We start from the raw sequence: 21,083 nt of genomic DNA on the forward strand, positions 1-21,083 counted from the left end.
CATCGCCAAAGTAAGAGTTATAAAGTGTAATCATTTAATCGCATCTTGTGTACTGGCTGATATTTTACGTTGTGGGTTTGTACCAGGGCGCATTACACAGTGTCCACACAAACATATTACACCGTTTGGCGGGGCCAATGCCAGCTTCCCCTAGACGAACGCGAGTTAATTGAGCCTAAGCATTACAACTATTACAAGGGAGAAGGTGCTAAAAAAACTGAAAGACCTGAAAATACATAAGTTGCCTGGACCAGCTGAAGATTGTGGAGGTATTAGTGATGATCTTTTCAAGAATCATTGGACTCTTGCATGGTTCCAGAGGACTGGAAAATTGCAAATGTCACTACTGTTTAAGAAAGGAGGGAGGTAGCAGCAAGGAAATTATAGGCCAGTTAGCCTGACCTCAGTGGTTGGGAAGATGTTGGAGTCAATTGTTAAGGATGAGGTGATGGAGTACTTGGTGACACAGGACAAGATAGGACAAAGTCAGCATGGTTTCCTTCAGGGAAAATCCTGCCTGATGAACCTGTTGGAATTCTTTGAAGAGATTACAAGTACGATCGATAAAGAGGATGCAGTGGATGTTGTATATTTGGATTTTCAGAAGGCCTTTGACAAGGTGCCACATATGAGGCTGCTTACCAAGTTAAGAGCCCATGATATTACAGGAAAGTTACTGGCATGGTTACAGCATTGGCTGATTGGTAGGAGGAAGTGAGTGAGAATAAAGGGATTCTTTTCTGGTTGGTTGCCAGTGTCGAGTGGTGTTCTGCAGGGGCTTGTGTTGGGACCACTTCTTTTTATACTGTATGTGAATGATTTACATGATGGAATAGATAGATGACTTTGTTGCCAGGTTTGCAGATGATACAAAGATTGGTGGAGGGGCAGGTAGTGTTGAGGAAACAAAGGCTGCAGAATGACTTAGACAGATTAGGAGAATGGGCAAGAGAGTGGCAATACAATGTTGGAAAATGCATGGTCATGCACTTCAGTCGAAGAAATATATGTGCAGACTGTTTTCTAATTGGGGAGAATATCTGAGGTGCAAAGGGACTTGGGAGTCCTTGCGCAGAACACTGTAAAGGTCAACTTGCAGGTTGAGTCGGCGAGGAAGGCAAGTGTAATGTTAGCATTCATTTCAAGACATCTCAAATTATAAGAGAAAGAATGTGTTGCTGATGCTTTATAAGGCACTGGTGAGGCTTCGTCTTGAGTATTGTGAACAGTTTGGGCCTCATTATCTAAGAAAATATGTGCTGGCATGGAAACAGAAGCATAGAGTGGGAGTGGGCATTGGAGTGGGCTTAAAGGAGGTTCATAAGGATGATTCTGGGAATGAAAGGGTTGTCATATGAGAAATGTTTGATGGCTTTGGGCCTGTATTCCTTGGAAATTAGAAGGATGGGGGTGATCTCATTGAAATCTTCCGAATGTTGAAAGGCCTAGACAGGGTAGATGTGGAGAGGAAGTTTCCCATGGTGGGGGAAGTCTAGAACAAGAGGGCACACCTTTGGCTAAATAAATTTCACTGCATCTCTGTTTTAAATGAACGCACTCTATTGTGGAATTTGTTACCACAGGCAGCTGTGGAGGCCAGGTCACTGGGCATATTTAAAGTGGAGATTGATAGATTCTTGGTTGGCTGGGACATCAAATGTTACAGGGGAAGGACCAGGGAATGAGGCTGAAGAGGGGGACAAAAAGGATCAGCCATGATTAAATGGTGGAGCAGACTCAGTGTGCCAGATGGCCTAATTCTGCTCCTATGTCTTAAGGGGTCCTGTTGGTAAGAGTGTTTTGGCTTCAGCTGAAGATAGAGAACCATGTTGTCCAACTTGGGAATGTTGTGTCAATCAGTTGTTACTTTCTGTCCAGTGGAAGATTCAGGAGAGCTGGGCAGGATCAGATTTCTGAAGGAGGGTAGTCAGGTTTGGGGTCTTCAGGCAGGAGCTGTGGAGCGGGACACAAGGAAGATGCCTCAGAATGCTGTTGGAAGGAGAGTCCCTGTTGCAAGAAGTGCTTTGTGCAGATGAATTGCTCCAAGGAGCAAGGAAGGGCCGTTCTACTGAGAGAGCTAGTTCATTGAAGTAGGTCTTCAAGGGCAATTCGGACTGTGGTGGGTGCTTGGTCCAAAGCATGAATAAAATGATACACCCCCTGACTACTTCAGAAATGACCTCCAACGTTTATGTGCACATTGAGACTGGTTTAACTGTAATGGGCCCTTTTAACTATTTTTTTCTTTCTCTGTTAACTATTTGAAAAAGTTGAAAACAGGTAAATATACTTTCTTTATAATTTTATGCTGATGTACAATCTGTCATTTCTGGGTTACTGATAACTGTGTATGGGCAGTATTTACACAACATTTGCTCAAATCAAGGTTCTTTTAATCGGAACGTCCCAATGTTTCTGGTTGGTTGAACCCCAAATCATACCGATCCTTGATGTATATTTTTTATGAAAGATGGTCTTCTCACCACTTAATCGTGGCTGTTAACAGAGTTTGCTCATGAGCCAAGTTTGTATAGGGTCAATGGTAAGAGGGTTACACTTAGATAAGCCCCGAAAACTACTCACAGTGTTTGAAATGAGGCCTCATCAGTGCCTTATGTAGCCCCAGCATTACATCTTTGTTTTTATATTCAGAATCCTCTGACTCAGCAAGAGCTGCCATCCTTTAGACTGACCTAATTTTATTTCATTTTAAGAAAAGATTAAGTGACGTCATAAGAAAATGTCATAGAGTAAACATATCACTATTTTCTTTTGCTCAAGCATTTCTCTCCCTTGCTACCTCACTGTTAAAATGTGGTATATTCAGTTCAAAGAATTGTGAAGTCAGGAGGGGTTTATTCAGCCCACCATGACACAGCTGGCTGTTTGATGGGGGTGGGGGGGAAGGGACAGCCAAAATAGAGTTCCTCTCTTTTCACCCATTTTAGAGTTTTCAAGTTCATATTGAGTTTCATTTTTAGAAAGTTACTTAAATCAACAGTGATTCCGTTTAGACTCACTGTTATCTCTGGGGCCAGAGCCAAAACTCTAAACTCACATATGTGATGGTGCCAAGAATCATCTGCATTATCTTAAGAACTGACTTTGCCAAGAAGTTATAGGGCCTCCCCTCCTTTTCAGGTGAATGTGAAAGATTTCTTGGTACTATTTCAAAGAAGAACAGTGAAGTTCTCCCCAACATTCTAGTATATTTTTTATTGCTCAATCACCGTCATTGCTAAAATCTGATCAGTATCATTGTAGACAAACAGGCTGTTGAGCTTCCAATATTACATTAGTGATTGCAATTTCAAAAGAACCTCATTGGCAATAAAGCTCAAGGAGATGATTTGATACCGTAAGAAGTATTCTATAAAATCCTGCAAGTTTTCATGTATGCCTTGTTTTCTTTCACTACTATCTTTTCAGACATTTTATTCCAGACTGTAATCTTGATCCCAGACCTATTGCCAAATATCTTTAAACTGTGATTACCGAGTGAAGAAACTTGACTTAAACAATATTTGTAATTTTTTTAAAAAAATTGTTGAATCTAAATAAAAATAAAAATAAATAAAAATCTAAATAAAAATTAATTGTTTGACTAGGCAACACAAGGTCCCTGCAATTCACCAAAGCCAAGTATGTTGGACTTCGTCAACAAGGCAAAATGGGAGGCTTGGAATTCACTTGGGAAAACATCCAAGGTAACTTCATGTATTTAAATTGGAAGCTTTTTTTTTTACAAAAAAAGAAAGTTTAAATTGAAAGTCTTTACAGTAATTTCTGCATAAATTATTATCTGTGTATACCTTTTCTAGTTCACTAAATATTAAAAAATACAGTAGGCTCAGTTAGTAATTTTTAATAGTTAATTTTTAGCTTCTGCATTTACTACAATAATATTCAGCTTGCTACTCTGCAGTTTTTGATCACTCTGTAGATGTGATTAAAAAAAATCATAGTTGACTAATCCCTAACTGACCAAGTAAACTACGTAGTTCTAATTAAGAAGACAACCAAATCAACTTTTATAATCTAATTGAAAACAGACAAAGTGGTGTTAAATTGTTTCTCTGAAGAGTAAGAAAATAGATTCACCAAGATAAGAATATTGGAAATAAAAGCAATAGTAAGCCATTTGTCTCCTCATACTTGTTTTATCATCAGTTAGATCACTGTTGGATCTTTCGTCTCAATACCAGATTCCTGAATATCACTTCACTCCCCTGTATCTCCTCAATTAATAGTTAATTTTTAAATTTACTCAATAACCTTGTCTTCACAGCCCTCTTGGATAAAGTATTCCAAAGATTTATTACCCTCTGGATGAAGGAATTCTATCTCCGTATTTTGAGATTGTATCTCTTGATTCTAGAAACTGTAGCCAGAGAGTATAGGCTCAGACTACTTAATCACACCTCATATAATAAACCCATCATCTTGGGTATCAATGTTTGCTATACTACTTGAGAGAGGGAGACCAAATTTACACACTCTATTCCAGATGTCATCTCACCAATGGTCTTTTATAATTGGAGCAAGATGTCTTCACTCTCAAATCCTCTTGCAATTAATTCCTGCATTTCTTATGCTTTCCTAACTATGTGTTAACTTTAATTATTTTGTGAACGATGGCATTCAAGTTCCTCTTAGCACAAGATCATTTCACTCTCTCATTATATATTAAAAAAACTCCACTTTTTTAAAAACTAAATTGATGATCTCAACACATTTCTGCAATCCATCTCCCACATTCCTGCTCATCCACTTTTCCTTACCTGTGTTTCTCTGTGTTCTCCTTACAGCCTACACTGCCACTTGGCTTTGTATCACCTGCAGATTTGGATATATAACACCTGATGCCTCTTGATATAGAAGTGAACAGCTAGCATCAGTCACTGTAGAACCCACTGGAAATAGCCTCCCAGTCTGAAACCTGCCCATTTATTTCTTTGTTTTTTGTCAGTTAACCGGTTCTAATCCATGGTAATACATTCTTGCCAGTACCCTTCAATGTGTCTGTGCCTTTGCAACAATATCAAATGATTGCTCTTGTAGATAGATAGATACACAATTTTTTTGCAACTCCAAAGCAGCTTTATCAGTTATAGCAGCAAAAAAAGACCCAAAATCAAAACAGAATTGCTGCCAGCCTACAACCCCAGGTGGAGTTATTATACTTGCATGACACACCCTCAGTTCCATTGAAATAATTGTTGCAAAGAATAAAATTCCTTATTCTGATCATAATATACAGGAGCAGAATTAGGTCATTTGGCCCGTTGAGTCTTTTCCACCATTTCATCATGACTGATTCATTTCCCCTCTCAGCCTCACTCTTCTGCCTTCTCCCTGTAACCCTTCCTGTCCAAACTAATCAAGAATTTATCACTCTCTGCCTTAAATATACCCAATGACTTGACCTCACAGCTGCCGTGGCAATGAATTCCACAGATTCACCACTCTCTGGCTAAAGAAATTCCTCCTCATCTCTGTTCTAAAAGGACACTCCTCTATTCTGAGGCTGTGTCCTCTGGTCCTGGACTATTCCACCACAGGAAAAATCTTCTCCGTATCCACTCTATCAAAGCCCTTCAAAATTCAATAGGTTTCAATGAGGTCATCCTTCATCGTTCTGAATTCCAGGGGTAGAAGCCCTGAGCCATCAAACACTCTTCGTATGACAAGCCTTTAAATACTGGAATCATTTTTGTGAACCTCCTTTGAACCCTCTCAGATGTCAGCACATCTTTTTTTAGATAGAGGGCCCAAAGCTGCTCACAAAACATCAAGTAGGGCCTCACCAGTGCTTTATAAAGCCTCAACATTACATTGTTGCTTTTATATTCCAGTCCTCTTCAAATGAATGATAACATTGCATTTGCCTTCCTCACCAACTCAACATGCAAACAAACCTTTAGGTAATCCTGCATAAGGGCTCCCAAATTCCTTTGTGCCTCAGATTTTTGTATTTTCTCTCAATTTAGAAAATAGACTACCCTTTCATTTCTTCTACCAAAGTGCATGACCGTACACTTCCTGGCGCTGTATTCCATCTGCCACTTCTCGCCTCATTCTCCGAATCTATCTTGTATCTTTGTGTAGCCTCTCTACTTCCTCAAAACTACCTGCTTCTCTACCTATCTTAGCATCGTCTGCAAACTTTTCAACAAAGTCATCATTTCCATCATCCAAGTCATTGACATATAATGTAAAAAGAATCGATCCCAGCACAGACCCCTGTGGAACACCACTAGTCACCAGCAGTCAAACAGAAAAGGCTCCCTTTAACCCACTCTCCAATTAGCCATTGCTTTATGCATGCTAGTATTTCTCCTGTAATATCATGGGCTCTTTTCTTGTTAAGCAGCCTCATGTGTGGCACCTTGTCAGAGGCCTTCTGAAAATCCAAATACACATCATCAACTGATTCTCCTTTGTCTGTCCTGCTTGTTATTTCTTTAAAGAATTCCAACAGATTTGTCAGGAACAATTTTCCCTTGAGGAAACCATGCTGACTACAGCCTATTTTATTGTGTGCCTCAAGTACCCTGAAACCACATCCTTAGCAATCGACTCTTAACATCTTCCCAACCACTGAGGTCAGACTAACCGGTCTATAATTTCCTTTCTTCTGCCTCTCTCCCTTCTTGAAGAGGGAATGACATTTGCAATTTTCCAGTCCTCTGAAGCCATGCCAGAATCTAGTGATTCTTGAAAGATCATTAATAATGCCTCCACAATCTCTTCAGCCACCTCTTTGAGAACACTGGGGTGTAGTCCATCTTGTGCAGGTGACTTATCTACCATCAGATCTTTCAGATACCCAAGAACCTTCTCCCTAGTAATGCCAACTTTCAAACTTCTACCATTCTGCTGTTGTCTTCCACAGTGAAAACTGATGCAAAATACTTATTCAGTTTATCCACCATTTCCTTGCCCCCATTACTACCTCTTCAGGAAGAGGTACAGTTGACGTTTCGGGCCGAGACCCTTCGTCAGGACTAACTGAAAGAAGAGTTAGTAAGAGATTTGAAAGTGGGAGGGAGAGGGGTGATCTGAAATGATAGAAGACAGGAGGGGGAGGAATGGAGCCAAGAGCTGGACAGGTGATTGGCAAAAGGGATATGAGAAGATCATGGGACAGGAGGCCTAGGGAGAAAGAAAAGGGGGAGGGGGGAAGCCCAGAGGATGGGCAAGGGGTATAGTGAGAGGGACAGAGGGAGAAAAAGGAGAGAGAAAAAGAAAGTGTGTATATAAATAAATAATGGATGAGGTACGAGGGGGAGGTGGAGCATTAGCAGAAGTTTGAGAAGTCAATGTTCATGCCGTCAGATTGGAGGCTACCCAGACAGAATATAAGGTGTTGTTCCTCCAACCTGAGTGTGGCTTCATCTTTACAGTAGAGGAAGCCGTGGATGGACATATCAGAATGGGAATGGGACGTGGAATTAAAATGTGTGGCCGCTGGGAGATCCTGCTTTCTCTGGTGGACAGGGCGTAGGTGTTCAGCGAAACGACGCGAGCAGGCATGAACTTCAGATTACGGCTCCTGCCATTGATCTCGCCGGCTCCAACACCCCAGGGCATATTCAAAACCCAGACTCCAGCAACGACCATGGACACCTTCAAAGCAATTGCACAACCACCAACTGCGACTCCAGCCTTGAACTCCAGGCCGGGTCTTCACATGCTGCTATTGTGACTTCTGTCTCCCCTTCCCACACCACAACGCTGCAACCCAGTCTCCCTCAGATCCCACCGTCAGCTCCTGCGCCCTCAGAGCCTTTCTAGATCTTTCTGTCTCTATCTCTGGAGACAGCTTATCTACTAATGTCTACTATAAGCCTACTGACTCTCACAGCTGTCTGGACTATTCCTCTTCTCACCCTGTCTCTTGCAAAAATGCCATCCCCTTCTCGCAATTCCTCCGTCTCCGCCGCATCTGCTCTCAGGATGAGGCTTTTCATTCCAGGACGAGGGAGATGTCCTCCTCTTTTAAAGAAAGGGGCTTCCCTTCCTCTATCATCAACTCTGCTCTCAAATGCATCTCCCCCATTTCACGCACATCTGCTCTCACTCCATCCTCCCGCCACCCCACTAGGAATAGGGTTCCCCTTGTTCTCACCTACCACCCCACCAGCCTCCGGTTCCAATATAATTCTCCGTAACTTCCACCACCTCCAACGGGATCCCACCACTAAGCACATCTTTCCCTCCCCCGCCCCCCCGCTTTCCGCAGGGATCGCTCCCTACGCGACTCCCTTGTCCATTCATCCCCCCCATCCCTCCCCACCAATCTCCCTCCTGGCACTTATCCTTGTAAGCGGAACAAGTGCTACACATGCCCTTACACTTCCTCCCTCACCACCAGTCAGGGCCCCAGACAGTCCTTCCAGGTGAGGCGACACTTCACCTGTGAGTCGACTGGGGTGATATACTGTGTCCAGTGCTCCCGGTGTGGCCTTCTATATATTGGCGAGACCCGACGCAGTCTGGGAGATCGTTTTGCTGAACACCTACGCTCTGTCCGCCAGAGAAGGCTTTTTCTAGTTGCCTTCTGATGATTTTTAAAAGCTTCCCAATCCTCTAATTTCCTATTACTTTTTGCTTTATTACATGCCCTCTCTTTGGCTTTTATGTTGGCTTTGATTTGTTAGCCACGGTTGTGTGATCTTGCCTTTAGAATACTTCTTCCTCTTTGGGATGTATATACCCTGTGCCTTCCGAATTGCTTCTGGAAATTTCAGCTATTGCTGCTCTGTCATCATCCCTGCCAGTGTTCCTTTCCAATCAATTCTAGCTAGCTCCCCTCTCATGCCTCCATACTTCCCTTTACTCCACTGTAATACTGATATATCTGACTTTAGCTTTTCCTTCTCAATTTGCAGGGTGCATTCTATCATATTGTCATTACTTTCCCCAAGGGTTTCTTTACCTAAGCTCTCTAATCAATTCTGGTTCATTGCGCAACACCCAATCCGGAATAACTGATTCCCTAGTGGGCTCAACTGTGAATTGCTCTAAGAAGCCATCTCATAGGCATTCAACAGTTCACCCACTTGGGATCCAGCACCAATCTCGTTTTCCCAATCTACTGCATATTGAAATCCCCCGCGACTATTGTAACATTGTCCTTTTGAAATGCGTTTTCTATCTCCCATTGTAAGTTGTAGACCACATCCTTACTACTTTTTGGGGGTCTGTTATTAACTCTCATCAGGGCTTTTTCCCCTTGCAGTTCTTTAACTCTGCCCACAAACATTCAACACCTTCCAACCCAATGTCACCTGTTTCTAATGATTCGATTTTTTACCAACAGAGCCACGTCACCCCCTCTGCCTACCTGCCTGTCCTTTTGATACATCTGTATCCTTGGGTGTTAAGCTCCCAGCCATAATCTTCTTTCAGCCACAATTCAGTGATACCCACAACATCATGCATGCCAATCTGCAACTGTGCAACAGGTTCATTTACCTTATTCCGTGCCTTTTCAAATATAATACCTCCAGTCCTGTATTCACAATCTGTATTCACCCTTTTCGATTTTGCCCACCTTTCACATTGCAACTCATCCTGGTAACTGCAATTTTGCCTTACTAGCCTGTCCTTTGCTAGCAGTCTCACCACACAGTACACGCTGCCTCTCTTTGTAAATCAGCATCCTCAGCATTATCACTCTGGTTCCCATCCTCCTGCCACATCAGTTTAAAACCCCCTTCACCACCCTGAACAACTCTAGCAAACCTGCCTGCAAGGTTTTTGGTTCCCCTTGGGTTCAGGTGTAACATGTGCCTTTAGTACAATTCGTACCTTCCTCAGAAGAGATTGCAATGGTCCATAAACCTGAACTCCTACCCCCTGCACCCAGTTCTTCAGCCGCACATTCACCTACCAAATCATCCTATTCTTGCCTTCACTGGTGTGTAGCACAGGCAGTAATGCTACCCTGAAGGTCCTGTTTTTCAGCTTTCTGCCGAGCTCCTTAAAATCTCTTACAGGACCTCCTCACCTGTTCTACCTATGTCATTGGTGCCAGTATGTACCGAGACTTCCAGCTGCTCTCCCTCCCCCTTTAAGATGCCATGAACCCCATCCAAGTCATCTCTGACCCTGGCACTTAGAAAGCAACACAGCATCCTGGTGTCTGTATGGCACCCACAGAATTTCATCCCTGTTCCTCTGAGTATGGAATCTCCTATCACCACTGCAGACCTCTTCACCTCTCTGCTCTTTTGAGCCACAGCCAGAGTGCCAGAGATGTAGTCACTGTGGGTCTCTCCCAACCCCTCATTAGGTCATTAGGAAAGAAAAGATGAATTATGAAAGGAAGCTGGTGACTAATATCAAAGAAGACACTACAAGCTTTAAGTATATAAAGGGTAAAAGAGAGTCGAGGGTAGACATAGGACAATAAAAAATGACGCTGGAGATATTGTAATGAGAGACGGAGGGATGGCAGAGGAACTGAATGCGTATTTTGCATCAGTCTTCACAGTGGAAGTATACCGGACATTCAAGAGTGTCAGGGAAGTGAAATATGCGCAGCAAAAATTATGACTGAGAAGGTGCTCAAGAAGTTTAATGGTCTGAGGGTGGATAAATCTCCTGGACCTGATTGAATGCACCATCAGGTACTGAGGAAAGTACCTGATGAGATTGAGGATAGGAAGGCATTACTTCAGGATTGAAGGACGTCCATTTAGAACAAAGATGTGAGAAATTGCTTTAGTCAGAGGGTGGTAAATCTGTGGAATTTGTTGCTACGAGCAGCTGTGGAGGCCAAGTCATTGGGTGTATTTAAGGCAGAGAGAGAGAGATGGGTTCTTGATTAGCCAGGGCATCAAAGGGTATGGGAGAAGGCAGTGGATTGGGGATGACTGGAAGAATTGGATCAGCTCATGAGTGAATGGCAGAGCAGACTCGATGGGCTGAATGGCCTACTTCTGCTCCTATATCTTATGGTCTTATGGATACGTAACTTGTTCCCTTCACTTTTACCATGCCCCCACTAATGTGACCAGTTATCATAATAAATGCACAGCACAGAATTCATGGCCCCTACATTCCAGCTCCCTGGTTATTATACTATAATAATTACAACTGTATGCTACTAAGAAACAGGAGAAGTGAAATCTCAACATTTACAGAAATGTCCTTGTTTGCTAAGCAGTTTATCCTGGATTGTGTCTTCTCCTGCCAAACCAGATTGTGCTTTTTGATTGCAGTCAGGAAAATTCCTGCTGCTGAAGCTCATCCAAGCGGAAAACTGAGGTCCCATTAACTGTTAGTTCTGGCCAAGCATAGTCTCTTCCATCATTGTGGTCTTCTTTCAATAGTCCATTGACAGTCCAACTCTGAACTGGTTTGATTGCATAGGGTCCAGCATTAATACTGTGAATCACTCGCAACAGCTCAAGTGCCTTGGGCACACTCATCGCTATCAACAGCTAAATTTCTGACTCAGTTTCTGACAAATAAGCATACTTCAGGTGAGAGCATTCCAGAAGTTCTTTCTGACAAGGAATGTTTCTTTTGTGGACAGGCATACACTCCTCTGTACAGATGTCAGGCAGTTCACAAAAGTTTTCACTGTCCAAGCTAGCCACTTCCAATCCTGAAATGTTCTCTTGACCCAATGTGCGTAAGGGAATGTGTGTTCCTTTTCCTGTCAGGTTGAGCTTGTTCATGAGGCTCTCTGTACAGAACTTCCTTGATTTAGTAAAACGTAAGTACCCACTGTCGTGTTACCCTTCTTAGACTTTACCTAAGTTGGAATTATAGGAAGTTTACAATCATGATCATCAGCTCTCATAAGGCCACTGGATACCAAGGCAGTGTGAGATATCAGGGCGGTATTCACTGCTGTGGTTGCTTCATTCATGGCTTGTTTCGAATTTGCACCTCTGGGCTCAGTTTCAGCTCCACTTTCAAAGGTAGTGGCAAAGCTGCTTCCTTTAGCTTGAGAATGAATTTGTGATCTAGTTTGGTCCATTCCTTTACTTATTTTGCTGGCGATGTGGCTTTGTATACTTTCCCAAACACTGGGTCTGCAATAATCTTCACGTGCCTGTCAATAAAATCAACAATGTGAGTGAAAGTAACCTACAGTTGTGCCTTTCTTGCAGCTCATACACCACCGATCTCCATTCTTTCCTTAGTTCATTGAGCAACTTATTTCATATTAGCAGGCATGTTCAACTTGTGCATCGCCTGCACCTCTTCCATGGTATTGCAACAACTTCTAGGAAAAAGACTGTGGTCTTGAAGAGCTTTTGTATCTTATCATTTGATATGTGGCCAAAGGCAAACTTTTCCCATGTAGGCTGCAGCAATGTTGTGCTCAGCACCAAAATATTCCTGTAAGAAAGCTTGAGCCTTGAGATATTTTTGCTCCAGTCCAGCCCACTGGCAACTTTTGACAAGTTCTCTTGGGTAATCATCTGTGTACTGTTCGAGAAAATGAAGATGGTCATCATAATTATCGGTCTTGTCTTCAATGCTATTCTTGAAAGCCGTCATAAATTGAATGATACTGCAATGGATTGCCACTGAAGATTTGAATCTCTCTTCTAGGCAGAGATGCAATGTGCCATTGTTGCATTACTATGCTTGTTATTTCCTTTTGTATCCTAGGGCCTCCAGTGCAGCATTTAGACCCTTTATCATTTGAAACACGAGTGTCATCATACAGCAATATCTAACTAACTGTTTCAAATCCAAACATGCAATGTGAACAACAAAAAAAAGGTCGTACTTGCCACAAGCTGCTCCAGGCTGATGTGAATGCTGATGTTCGTTTGGAATAACTGTTGAAATCTTTGTTGACAAAATGAAGCAGTAAAAAAGTGCTCCAAAATCTAAACAAAACAATTGCCAGTGGTCTGCGACCCCAGTCGGATTTGTTATACTTTCATGATGCACCCTCAGCTCTAATTAAATGATTGTTCCAATGAGTCAAATTCCTTATTCCAATTCTTTATTAGCAATCATATAATCTTGAAGCGATATTGAGTGGTCAGCAAAGACATGACCTCTGCAAGACCCAAGCTTCAGACTGCCACAAAGTAACTGAGTACAGGTGTCCCCCGCTTTTCAAACGTTTGCTTTATGAAACCTCACTGTTACGAAAGACCTATATTAGTTAACCTGTTTTCGCTAACAGAAGGTGTTTTCACTGTTACAAAAAAAGGCAGCGTGCAAAAAAAGCAGCGCGCGCCTCGAGCAGCCGCTCCTCTCCCCCCCCCCCCCCCCCAGATTTTGATCCGCATTCCAGCTGGCATTGCTTAAACACGTGCCTGTGAGCAGCCATTAGCAAGATGAGTTCTAAGGTATTGGAAAAGCCTGAAAGAGCTGGTAAGGGTGTTATACTTAGCGTAAAACTAGACATAATTAAGCATTTCACTCGTGGTGAACGAAGTAAGGATAAAGTGAGTTTGGCTTGTGGAAATTGACAAAGATGATGTTGAAGAGGTTTTGGCATCCCATGACCAAGAACTGATAGATGAAGAGGTGATGCAATTGGAAGAAGAAAGGATAACAATCAAAACCGAATGCAGTAGCAAACAGACCGAAAGTGAAGTCGTCCAGGAACTGAACGTGAAGCGACTGCGTGAGATTTTCACTGCAATGATAAAGTACGACTTTAATTTTGAAAGGGTATGTCAGTTTAGGGCATATTTGCAGGATGGTTTGTGTCCTTACAAAGAACTGTATGATCTAAAAATGTGCAAGGCTCAGCAGTCAAACAAGCCTTCCACATCAGCCACAGCAGACGACGAACCTCGACCTTCGACATCAAGGCAGGCAGACATAAAAGAAGATGACCTGACTGCCCTGATGGAAACAGACAACACCCCCATATCCCACCACCCCAGCCCCCGGGCCGCAGACAGATACCGATTCGCGGAGAATGCAGCGGTAGCCAGGAGGCACCCAGCATATCTTTAAGAAAAAAAGCCGAAATAAACAAGCTAATTAATTAGGTGCTGCCTGGCACGTAATTAATTAGCTTGTTTATTTCAGCTTTTTTCTTAAAGATGTGCTGAGTGCATTCCAGCTATTGCTGTACCCCTGCATGCTTTGCGGATCGGTCGGCAGCCCAGAGGGTGGGGGCCACTGCACCACCCCAACCACCTCTGACTCAGCCTAACACACCATCATCAGTGTGCGCGATGTCTTCCCGATTCCCATAAGTGATACTACACTGTACATACATTATTTCTACTTGATATAGGCTGTGTATTTTTAGGTGTTATTTGGTATGATTTGGCAGCTTCATAGCTTAAAGGTTACTGGAGAGCGCTTGCGTCGTGTTTTTGCCGACGGCACTTGCGCTGTGTTTCTGCCAAGAGCGCTTGCGTGAGACTTTCGCTACGGAGAACAGTGCGGCAATGATTGGGGAAAGGTATTTCTACTTTATGTAGGCTGTGTATTCATCATAGCATTCCTGCTTTTACTATATGTTACTGTTATTTTAGGTGTTATGTGTTATTTGGCATGATGTGGTAGGTTATTTTTGGGTCTGCAAACGCTCACAAATTTTTCCCATATAAATTAATGGTAATTGCTTCTTCGCTTTACGACATTCTGGCTTACGAACCGTTTCATAGGAACGCTCTACCTTCGGATGGCGGGGGAAACTTGTATGTGTAACTCATTCCCTTTTCTTGTACCATGCCCCCACTAGTGTGACTAATTACCATAATAAATGCACAGCACAGAACATATAGCTCCCTTTTCTCTCATACTTCCGTTGGCCATTCAACATTTCTAGATTGTCCTTATTTCGCACAACATCTTTGCAGTCAATATGGACCTTTAACTGAATTGCACAACGTAACTGTTCCTTCAGGTTAGACTCCCAAATTTACCAAATGATGTTAAACTAATCTGAGGAAAGACATCCTTGCCATAGAGGGAGTACAAAGAAGGTTCACCAGATTGATTCCTGGGATGGCAGGACTTTCATATGAAGAAAGACTGGATGAACTGGGCTTGTACTCGTTGGAATTTAGAAGATTGAGGGGGGATCTGATTGAAACGTATAAGATCCTAAAGGGATTGGACAGGCTAGATGCAGGAAGATTGTTCCCGATGTTGGGGAAGTCCAGAACGAGGGGCCACAGTTTGAGGATAGAGGGGAAGCCTTTTAGGACCGAGATTAGGAAAAACTTCTTCACACAGAGAGTGGTGAATCTGTGGAATTCTCTGCCACAGGAAACAGTTGAGGCCAGTTCATTGGCTATATTTAAGAGGGAGTTAGATATGGCCCTTGTGGCTACGGGGGTCAGGGGGTATGGAGGGAAGGCTGGGGCGGTGTTCTGAGTTGGATGATCAGCCATAATCATAATAAATGGCAGTGCAGGCTCAAAGGGCCAAATGGCCTACTCCTGCACCTATTTTCTATGTTTCTATGTTTCTAAACCACAATTATATACTAACTTTCTTAGATCTGTTGAGAGAGTATCAAAGGATTCTTCCTTCCTCCTGGTTATATATGGAAAAACTTGTATTAATTAACTACTTCATTTCTAGGCAGTGTAATGCAGTGTCTCATTTGAGGGCCATATAATGTGATGCAGTTCTCTCCTGTTATGATTGTCCTGTTTTCACCTGCAATGGTTAATCTAACTTAGCCAGTTAAATATAGTATAAACTCTTCTTTACATTTACTCCATTTTTTGAACAAATTGTTAACCTGAAAATCCAGAAATTTGGGCAGAGTTTTCTGTTCATTTATGTGCTCCCTCAATTGAATCACACAATTTGTTTCTAAGGGCACATTTATATATTATTTCAAATGCCAGCAGGTCAGTATTTCAGTGCAGGCACACAGTGTAAGTTTCATAAATGAACACCTCTGGCAACTTTGCTCAGTATCTGTCTCAAAGATGTTGGGGAATGCTTGGTACTTCAAAGGGTACTTTATCAGATAAAGGACCCTATAATGTCAGGGATCTCCAAGAGGATGACAACCTTATTGTTGGGTTTGAAGGCTGTGTGCCTCAATAACCCAGAGAGCTATGTTGGCTAGAGTCAGGGCTTTGTACTTTGGCTCTTGGTAGGGTCACCCATGCCAAACAAGTCAAAAGCTGAAAGACAGACTAAGAGTGGTCCACTGGTCCTCCAGGTTCAAGGGTTCAGCTTAGGACTAACAACCCTGACTGGTAAAATAAAATTGTTATGGAAACACCGATGAAGAATCCTCTACAGATGAGTGTGACGCTATTCCTGAGTTTCCACCCAGGACTTGCATGACTGATAGTAGTGAAAACCAAGAGGAAGCTACTGACATGATGAAGGAAGCCCTGAACACCATTGGAGATGGAAGACCTTCATTGCTGTCCTAAACACCAGCTGCATAACAGGCAGGTAACATGACACTGTCAGGGAAATATTTCTTGTCGTGCTTTTTCCATAGTCACTTTTGGACACTTTCCATGCTAAATATTTTTGAAACAAAAACAGAACAGTTGATGATGCAATGGTACAATCGTTAAAATTGTGCAACCCCAAATATTGTATATGCTACATATGTTACAAGATGTACCGCTAAATTAGATTGACATATATTTGAATCTAAATCTCTGCTGGTTTAGCTAATCCCATTTTGGAACTACATTTTGGGTCTAGGTTAAGAAAGGGAAAAAAGGAAGTTATCTGTGTTTGTGATCCCAGAGGCAATAACTTTTATCAGGAGTGCAAAAATTGGAATGAGCTCAGCATTTATGACCACTATGATGAATTGCCTCTCAATATGTACTGGGACCACATATGCAGAAAAGCAGTTTGATTTATGTGCTAATGTCTTCCACCACTCATTGGAATGTTCTTCAAAGGAAGATTGGGAATAAAACTGGAAAAGGCAAAATACTACACTATTCTTCCAGAAAGAAAATTATTTTGACTAAAGATTTAATGGCAAGAAATGATAACTGAGAGAAGTGATTACAATGCAAGAAACATTGAACAAACCAGGTGGCATCTGTGGAGGGAGAAGCTAATTTATTGTTGATGATCTGACAGTTTTGTATTTGTGTAAATGATTTGATTCAGTTTACAATGATAAGACTTATTTCTCCCTTTGTCCAACGGTTTTGTGCATTGCACTGCAGTACTTATTGGAATGCAATATTTGTGTGCAGTTAAATAAACATCTTGAAATTGTTGGATATAACTTGGTCAAAACAACTCTTTAATTTCAAAGTAATGCTGCAGTCGCTCCATTTTTATTGCTTGCATTATTATTTGTAAAAACAAATCTCTGCAATTGTCAGATGCTGGCTTTTCAACACATCTCCATTTACACATTTCTTCAGTATCTCTTATGTCCTTGCCTTGCCAGACGGAATCTGTCCATATCATTCTTTAAAGCATCAAATGCCTTAGCATTTACAGACTTTGCCGTGTTTTCTTCTACATCCCAAAGGTGTGCAGGTCGGTAAGTTAATTGGCTACTGCAAACTCTCCCTAGCATAGCTGGGCAGTAGGAGAATCATTGGGGGTGGGGAATGTTGGGATTGCTGTAAGAGCCAGTGTAGATACAATGTGCTTGTAGTTCCTGTGGTATAAGGAAATACAAGAATCTGAAATAAAAATAGAAGATGCTGGAAACACTCAGCTGTGGATAGAGAGAGTGAGAACATGAGAGGAAGAAAAAATACAATATGTTGTAACTCTGAGGTAGAGAGTATAGAAGCTACTGGTAATTTATCTGAAATAGAAGAGAATGCTTGGCTACAAATTCCTTGTGCCTTCTGCGGAGAGGGAAAAACTGAGAAAGTGAGATAATGTTACTAATGGATGCCCATGCATCTTGAATTGACCAGTCCTGATACAAATAGGCAAGACTATTTTTTTAAATTATTGAACTTAATGTGGAATTCCAGGAGTTGCAATTTTCCAGTTGCGACACATTCGAACAAAGCCCAAAGTAAACTTGAGGAACTGCATCTTTTCGTCATAGAACAATACAGCATGGATACAGGCCTTTTGACCCAACAAGACCATGCTGACCACGTTATCCACCTAGCTAGTCCCAATTTCCTGCAATTGTGCCATATTCCTCTTGCTGCCTCCCCTCCATGTACTTATCCTAGTGTTTCTTAAACAACACTATTGTTGATGAATGGTAAGTTGTGTTCATGGATTCACAGACCATTCAGAAAACTGATGGCAGAGGGGACGAAGCTGTTCCTAGAACAGTGTGGGTCTTCAGGCTCCTGTATTTCCTCCCCAATGGAAGTAACACAAAGAGGGTATGTCTCAGATGGTGAGGATCTTTAGTGATGGATGCTACCTTCGTGAGGCATCACCTCTTTAAGATGTCCTCAAAGGCAGTAATGGTTGTGCCAGTGATATAACTGGTTGAGTCTGCAACTCTCTGCAGCCTCTTGTGATCCTGTGCATTGGAGGCTCCATACTAGGTTGTGACTAACAATGAGGAAGGATTGACAAAGTGTTTTAAGACTAGCATGATAAACTAAGAATGAAACTTGCTAGTGGTAGTGTTCCCATGTATGGCATTAATGATATACTTAAATAATATTTTTCTGTTTATATTTGAAGCATCTCATTGCACATGTACAATCTATTTCATTCCCCACAGATCTCCCACTGGCACTTATCCCTGTAAGCGCAAGTGCTACACCTGTCCCTATACCTCCTCTCTTGCCACTATTCAGGGCCCCAAACAGTACTTCCAAGTGAGGCAACACTTCACTTGTGAGTCTGTTGGGGTCATCTATTGCATCCGGTTCTCCCGATGCGGCCTCCTCTACATCGGTGAAACCCGACGCAGATTGGGGGACCGCTTCATCGAGCACCTCCGCTCCATCCGCCACAACAGACAGGATCTCCCGGTAGCCACCCACTTCAACTCTGCTTCCCATTCCCATTCAGATATGTCCATACATGGCCTCCTCTACTGCCATGATGAGGCTAAACTCAGGTTGGAGGAGCAACACCTCATGTACCGTCTAGGTAGCCTCCGGCCCCTTGGTATGAACATAGAATTCTCCAACTTCCGGTAATTCCCTCCCCCTCCCTTCCCCTATCCCTATTTCAGTCTGCTCCCTCCCCCAGCTGCCTGTCACCTCCCTTATGGTTCCGCCTCCTTCTACGACCCATTGTGCTTTCCCCTTTTCCTTCTTCACCTTTCCTGCCTATCACCTCCCTGCTTCCCCTCCCCTCCCCCCCCCCCCCACCCCTTTATCTTTCCCTTTACTGGTTTTTCACCTGGAACCTACCAGCCTTCTCCTTCCCACCCTTCCCCCAACCTTCTTTATAGGGCCTCTGCCCCTTCCCTCTACAGTCCTGACGAAAGGTTCCGGCCCGAAATGTCGACCGATCTTTTCCATGGATGCTGCCTGACCTGCTGAGTTCCTCCAGCGTGTTGTGAATCTATTTCATTCATTGTTAAGTACAAAGATTCTGATTATGTATCAGTCTTCTGATGTATAAAACTAAACTGTTGCTGTTTTTCTTTTAAGTGAATTTTGTGCATTCTCTGTGTGCTGTGTCTCATTTAGTAAGTAATAAAATATGACAAAAGTTTCCCATTGATTTGTTTATATCCTAGTATTTTCATATAAACTGTGTACCAGCTGCTTTATTGAGCACGTGTTAGGCTTGTAGTGATTAAATATAGTTCCACCAGTATCTGAGATTGGAATATCTTTCTACGTGGGAGCATCTCAGTGATATCCTACAGAAAATATTAAGTCCTCATTCACCATTTGCTCAAATGAATTATTTTGATATGTTGGTTTAAGATTAATTCTATTATGAAAATAATTGCTGACATTATAACAAAATATACTCAGGAAATGTTATCAAATTTAGATATGAAGATATTATTGTAATGTCATCCAATAATTGCAGGGTTAGGAGCCATCCACTAAGGCAGGTACAGATTTAAGATGCCAAAGAATTTGAGATTCAAGGCTACAGAGCAGGCTGGTTGGACATATTGGTTCATTCCTGTCTGACACTGGTATATTGTATGTAATTGATTTTACTGAATGTAGCTGAAACTAACTTATTTGGATGAGTACAATTAAATCAAATTCTAAAATAAAATTACATGTTCACTGAAATTACCACCAGTTTTATAAAGAAATATAAAGTTCCAGTAGCTGATTGATATGGAAGAATATTTTGATCAATTGCTAAATAATTCCATCTTTGTAGGAGGAAGCTAGACAGAAGTATGTGGATCTCATAGAATCACTGGTTTCTGCGGAGGTACTCACACAGAATAAAACCACTGCCACAGAAGACCTGACAGCATCATTCCAGACACTTAAGGTCACAACTGAAAACAACATCACCACTATTATGCTAAACAGGCCAGAGAGAAAAAATGCAATTTCAATCACGGTAAGGTTACTTTGTTTTATTGAATTTCGATAGTAGCAAACAATTCTATCAATCTTCTGTTATTTGGTGTTTTGCTGAAAAACCATTGATGTTAATGGGATGCATTTTTGAATTAATTCAGATGTTCAATCCTTCCCACTATTCTGTATTTCACTTTATAAATGTATCTATCCATTCAAGCTACAGACATTCTTATAGTACTGAAGAAATCCTTAACAAAGTTGTACGTTAAACTATATTTGTCTTTGATCATGGTAAGCTATATTTCTTATCCTTCGTCTGCAGCCTTTGAAATAATACTATTCTGCTCTAATACAGCTTGTGTTGTACAGCAAGGTGGAGCTCCCTAATCTGTTTCCATTCTTTTATATCCAGCTTTAGCCAGAGAATTATCAGCAATTGTGTTGTTGGCCATCTTCACCTCATTAACAGTGGAGTTGCTATTTTTTAATCCACATGTGTGTATGTGTGTGCACACCTCACCACCATCTCTTTTAACCACCTCTATTTCCTTTGTAGTAAGGGTGAAAAGAGGAGCCCAGTGTGTAAGCCTCCTCCTGCCAGTACAGAGCCTCTCCACCACCAAGACTCCTGCAGTGCCTCCTTGGGGCCACACACGAAAACTGGGTATCTTATGGTTCCAGGCTAAACTACAGGGGATCTCAGAGCAGCAGTGGGCCCCAGACACGTGGCATGCA

The 21,083-nt window shown here is 42.1% G+C and overlaps 1 protein-coding gene across 2 annotated transcripts in view; it reads left to right on the top strand.

The window, feature by feature from the left end:
* Positions 1–21,083, top strand: part of eci2 (enoyl-CoA delta isomerase 2) — a 138,719-nt gene that overhangs the window by 58,188 nt on the left and 59,448 nt on the right. Inside the window, exons 3-4 of one of the 2 annotated variants that reach the window (XM_072283680.1) lie at positions 3,609–3,707; positions 20,197–20,385. In XM_072283680.1, coding sequence (XP_072139781.1) covers positions 3,609–3,707; positions 20,197–20,385 — 288 coding nt within the window. The remainder of the gene's footprint in view (positions 1–3,608; positions 3,708–20,196; positions 20,386–21,083) is intronic. The other variant, XM_072283681.1, reaches the window with a different exon arrangement.

Source organism: Mobula birostris, chromosome 19, assembly GCF_030028105.1.
Source record: "Mobula birostris isolate sMobBir1 chromosome 19, sMobBir1.hap1, whole genome shotgun sequence".
Classification (NCBI taxonomy): Eukaryota; Metazoa; Chordata; class Chondrichthyes; order Myliobatiformes; family Myliobatidae; genus Mobula; species Mobula birostris.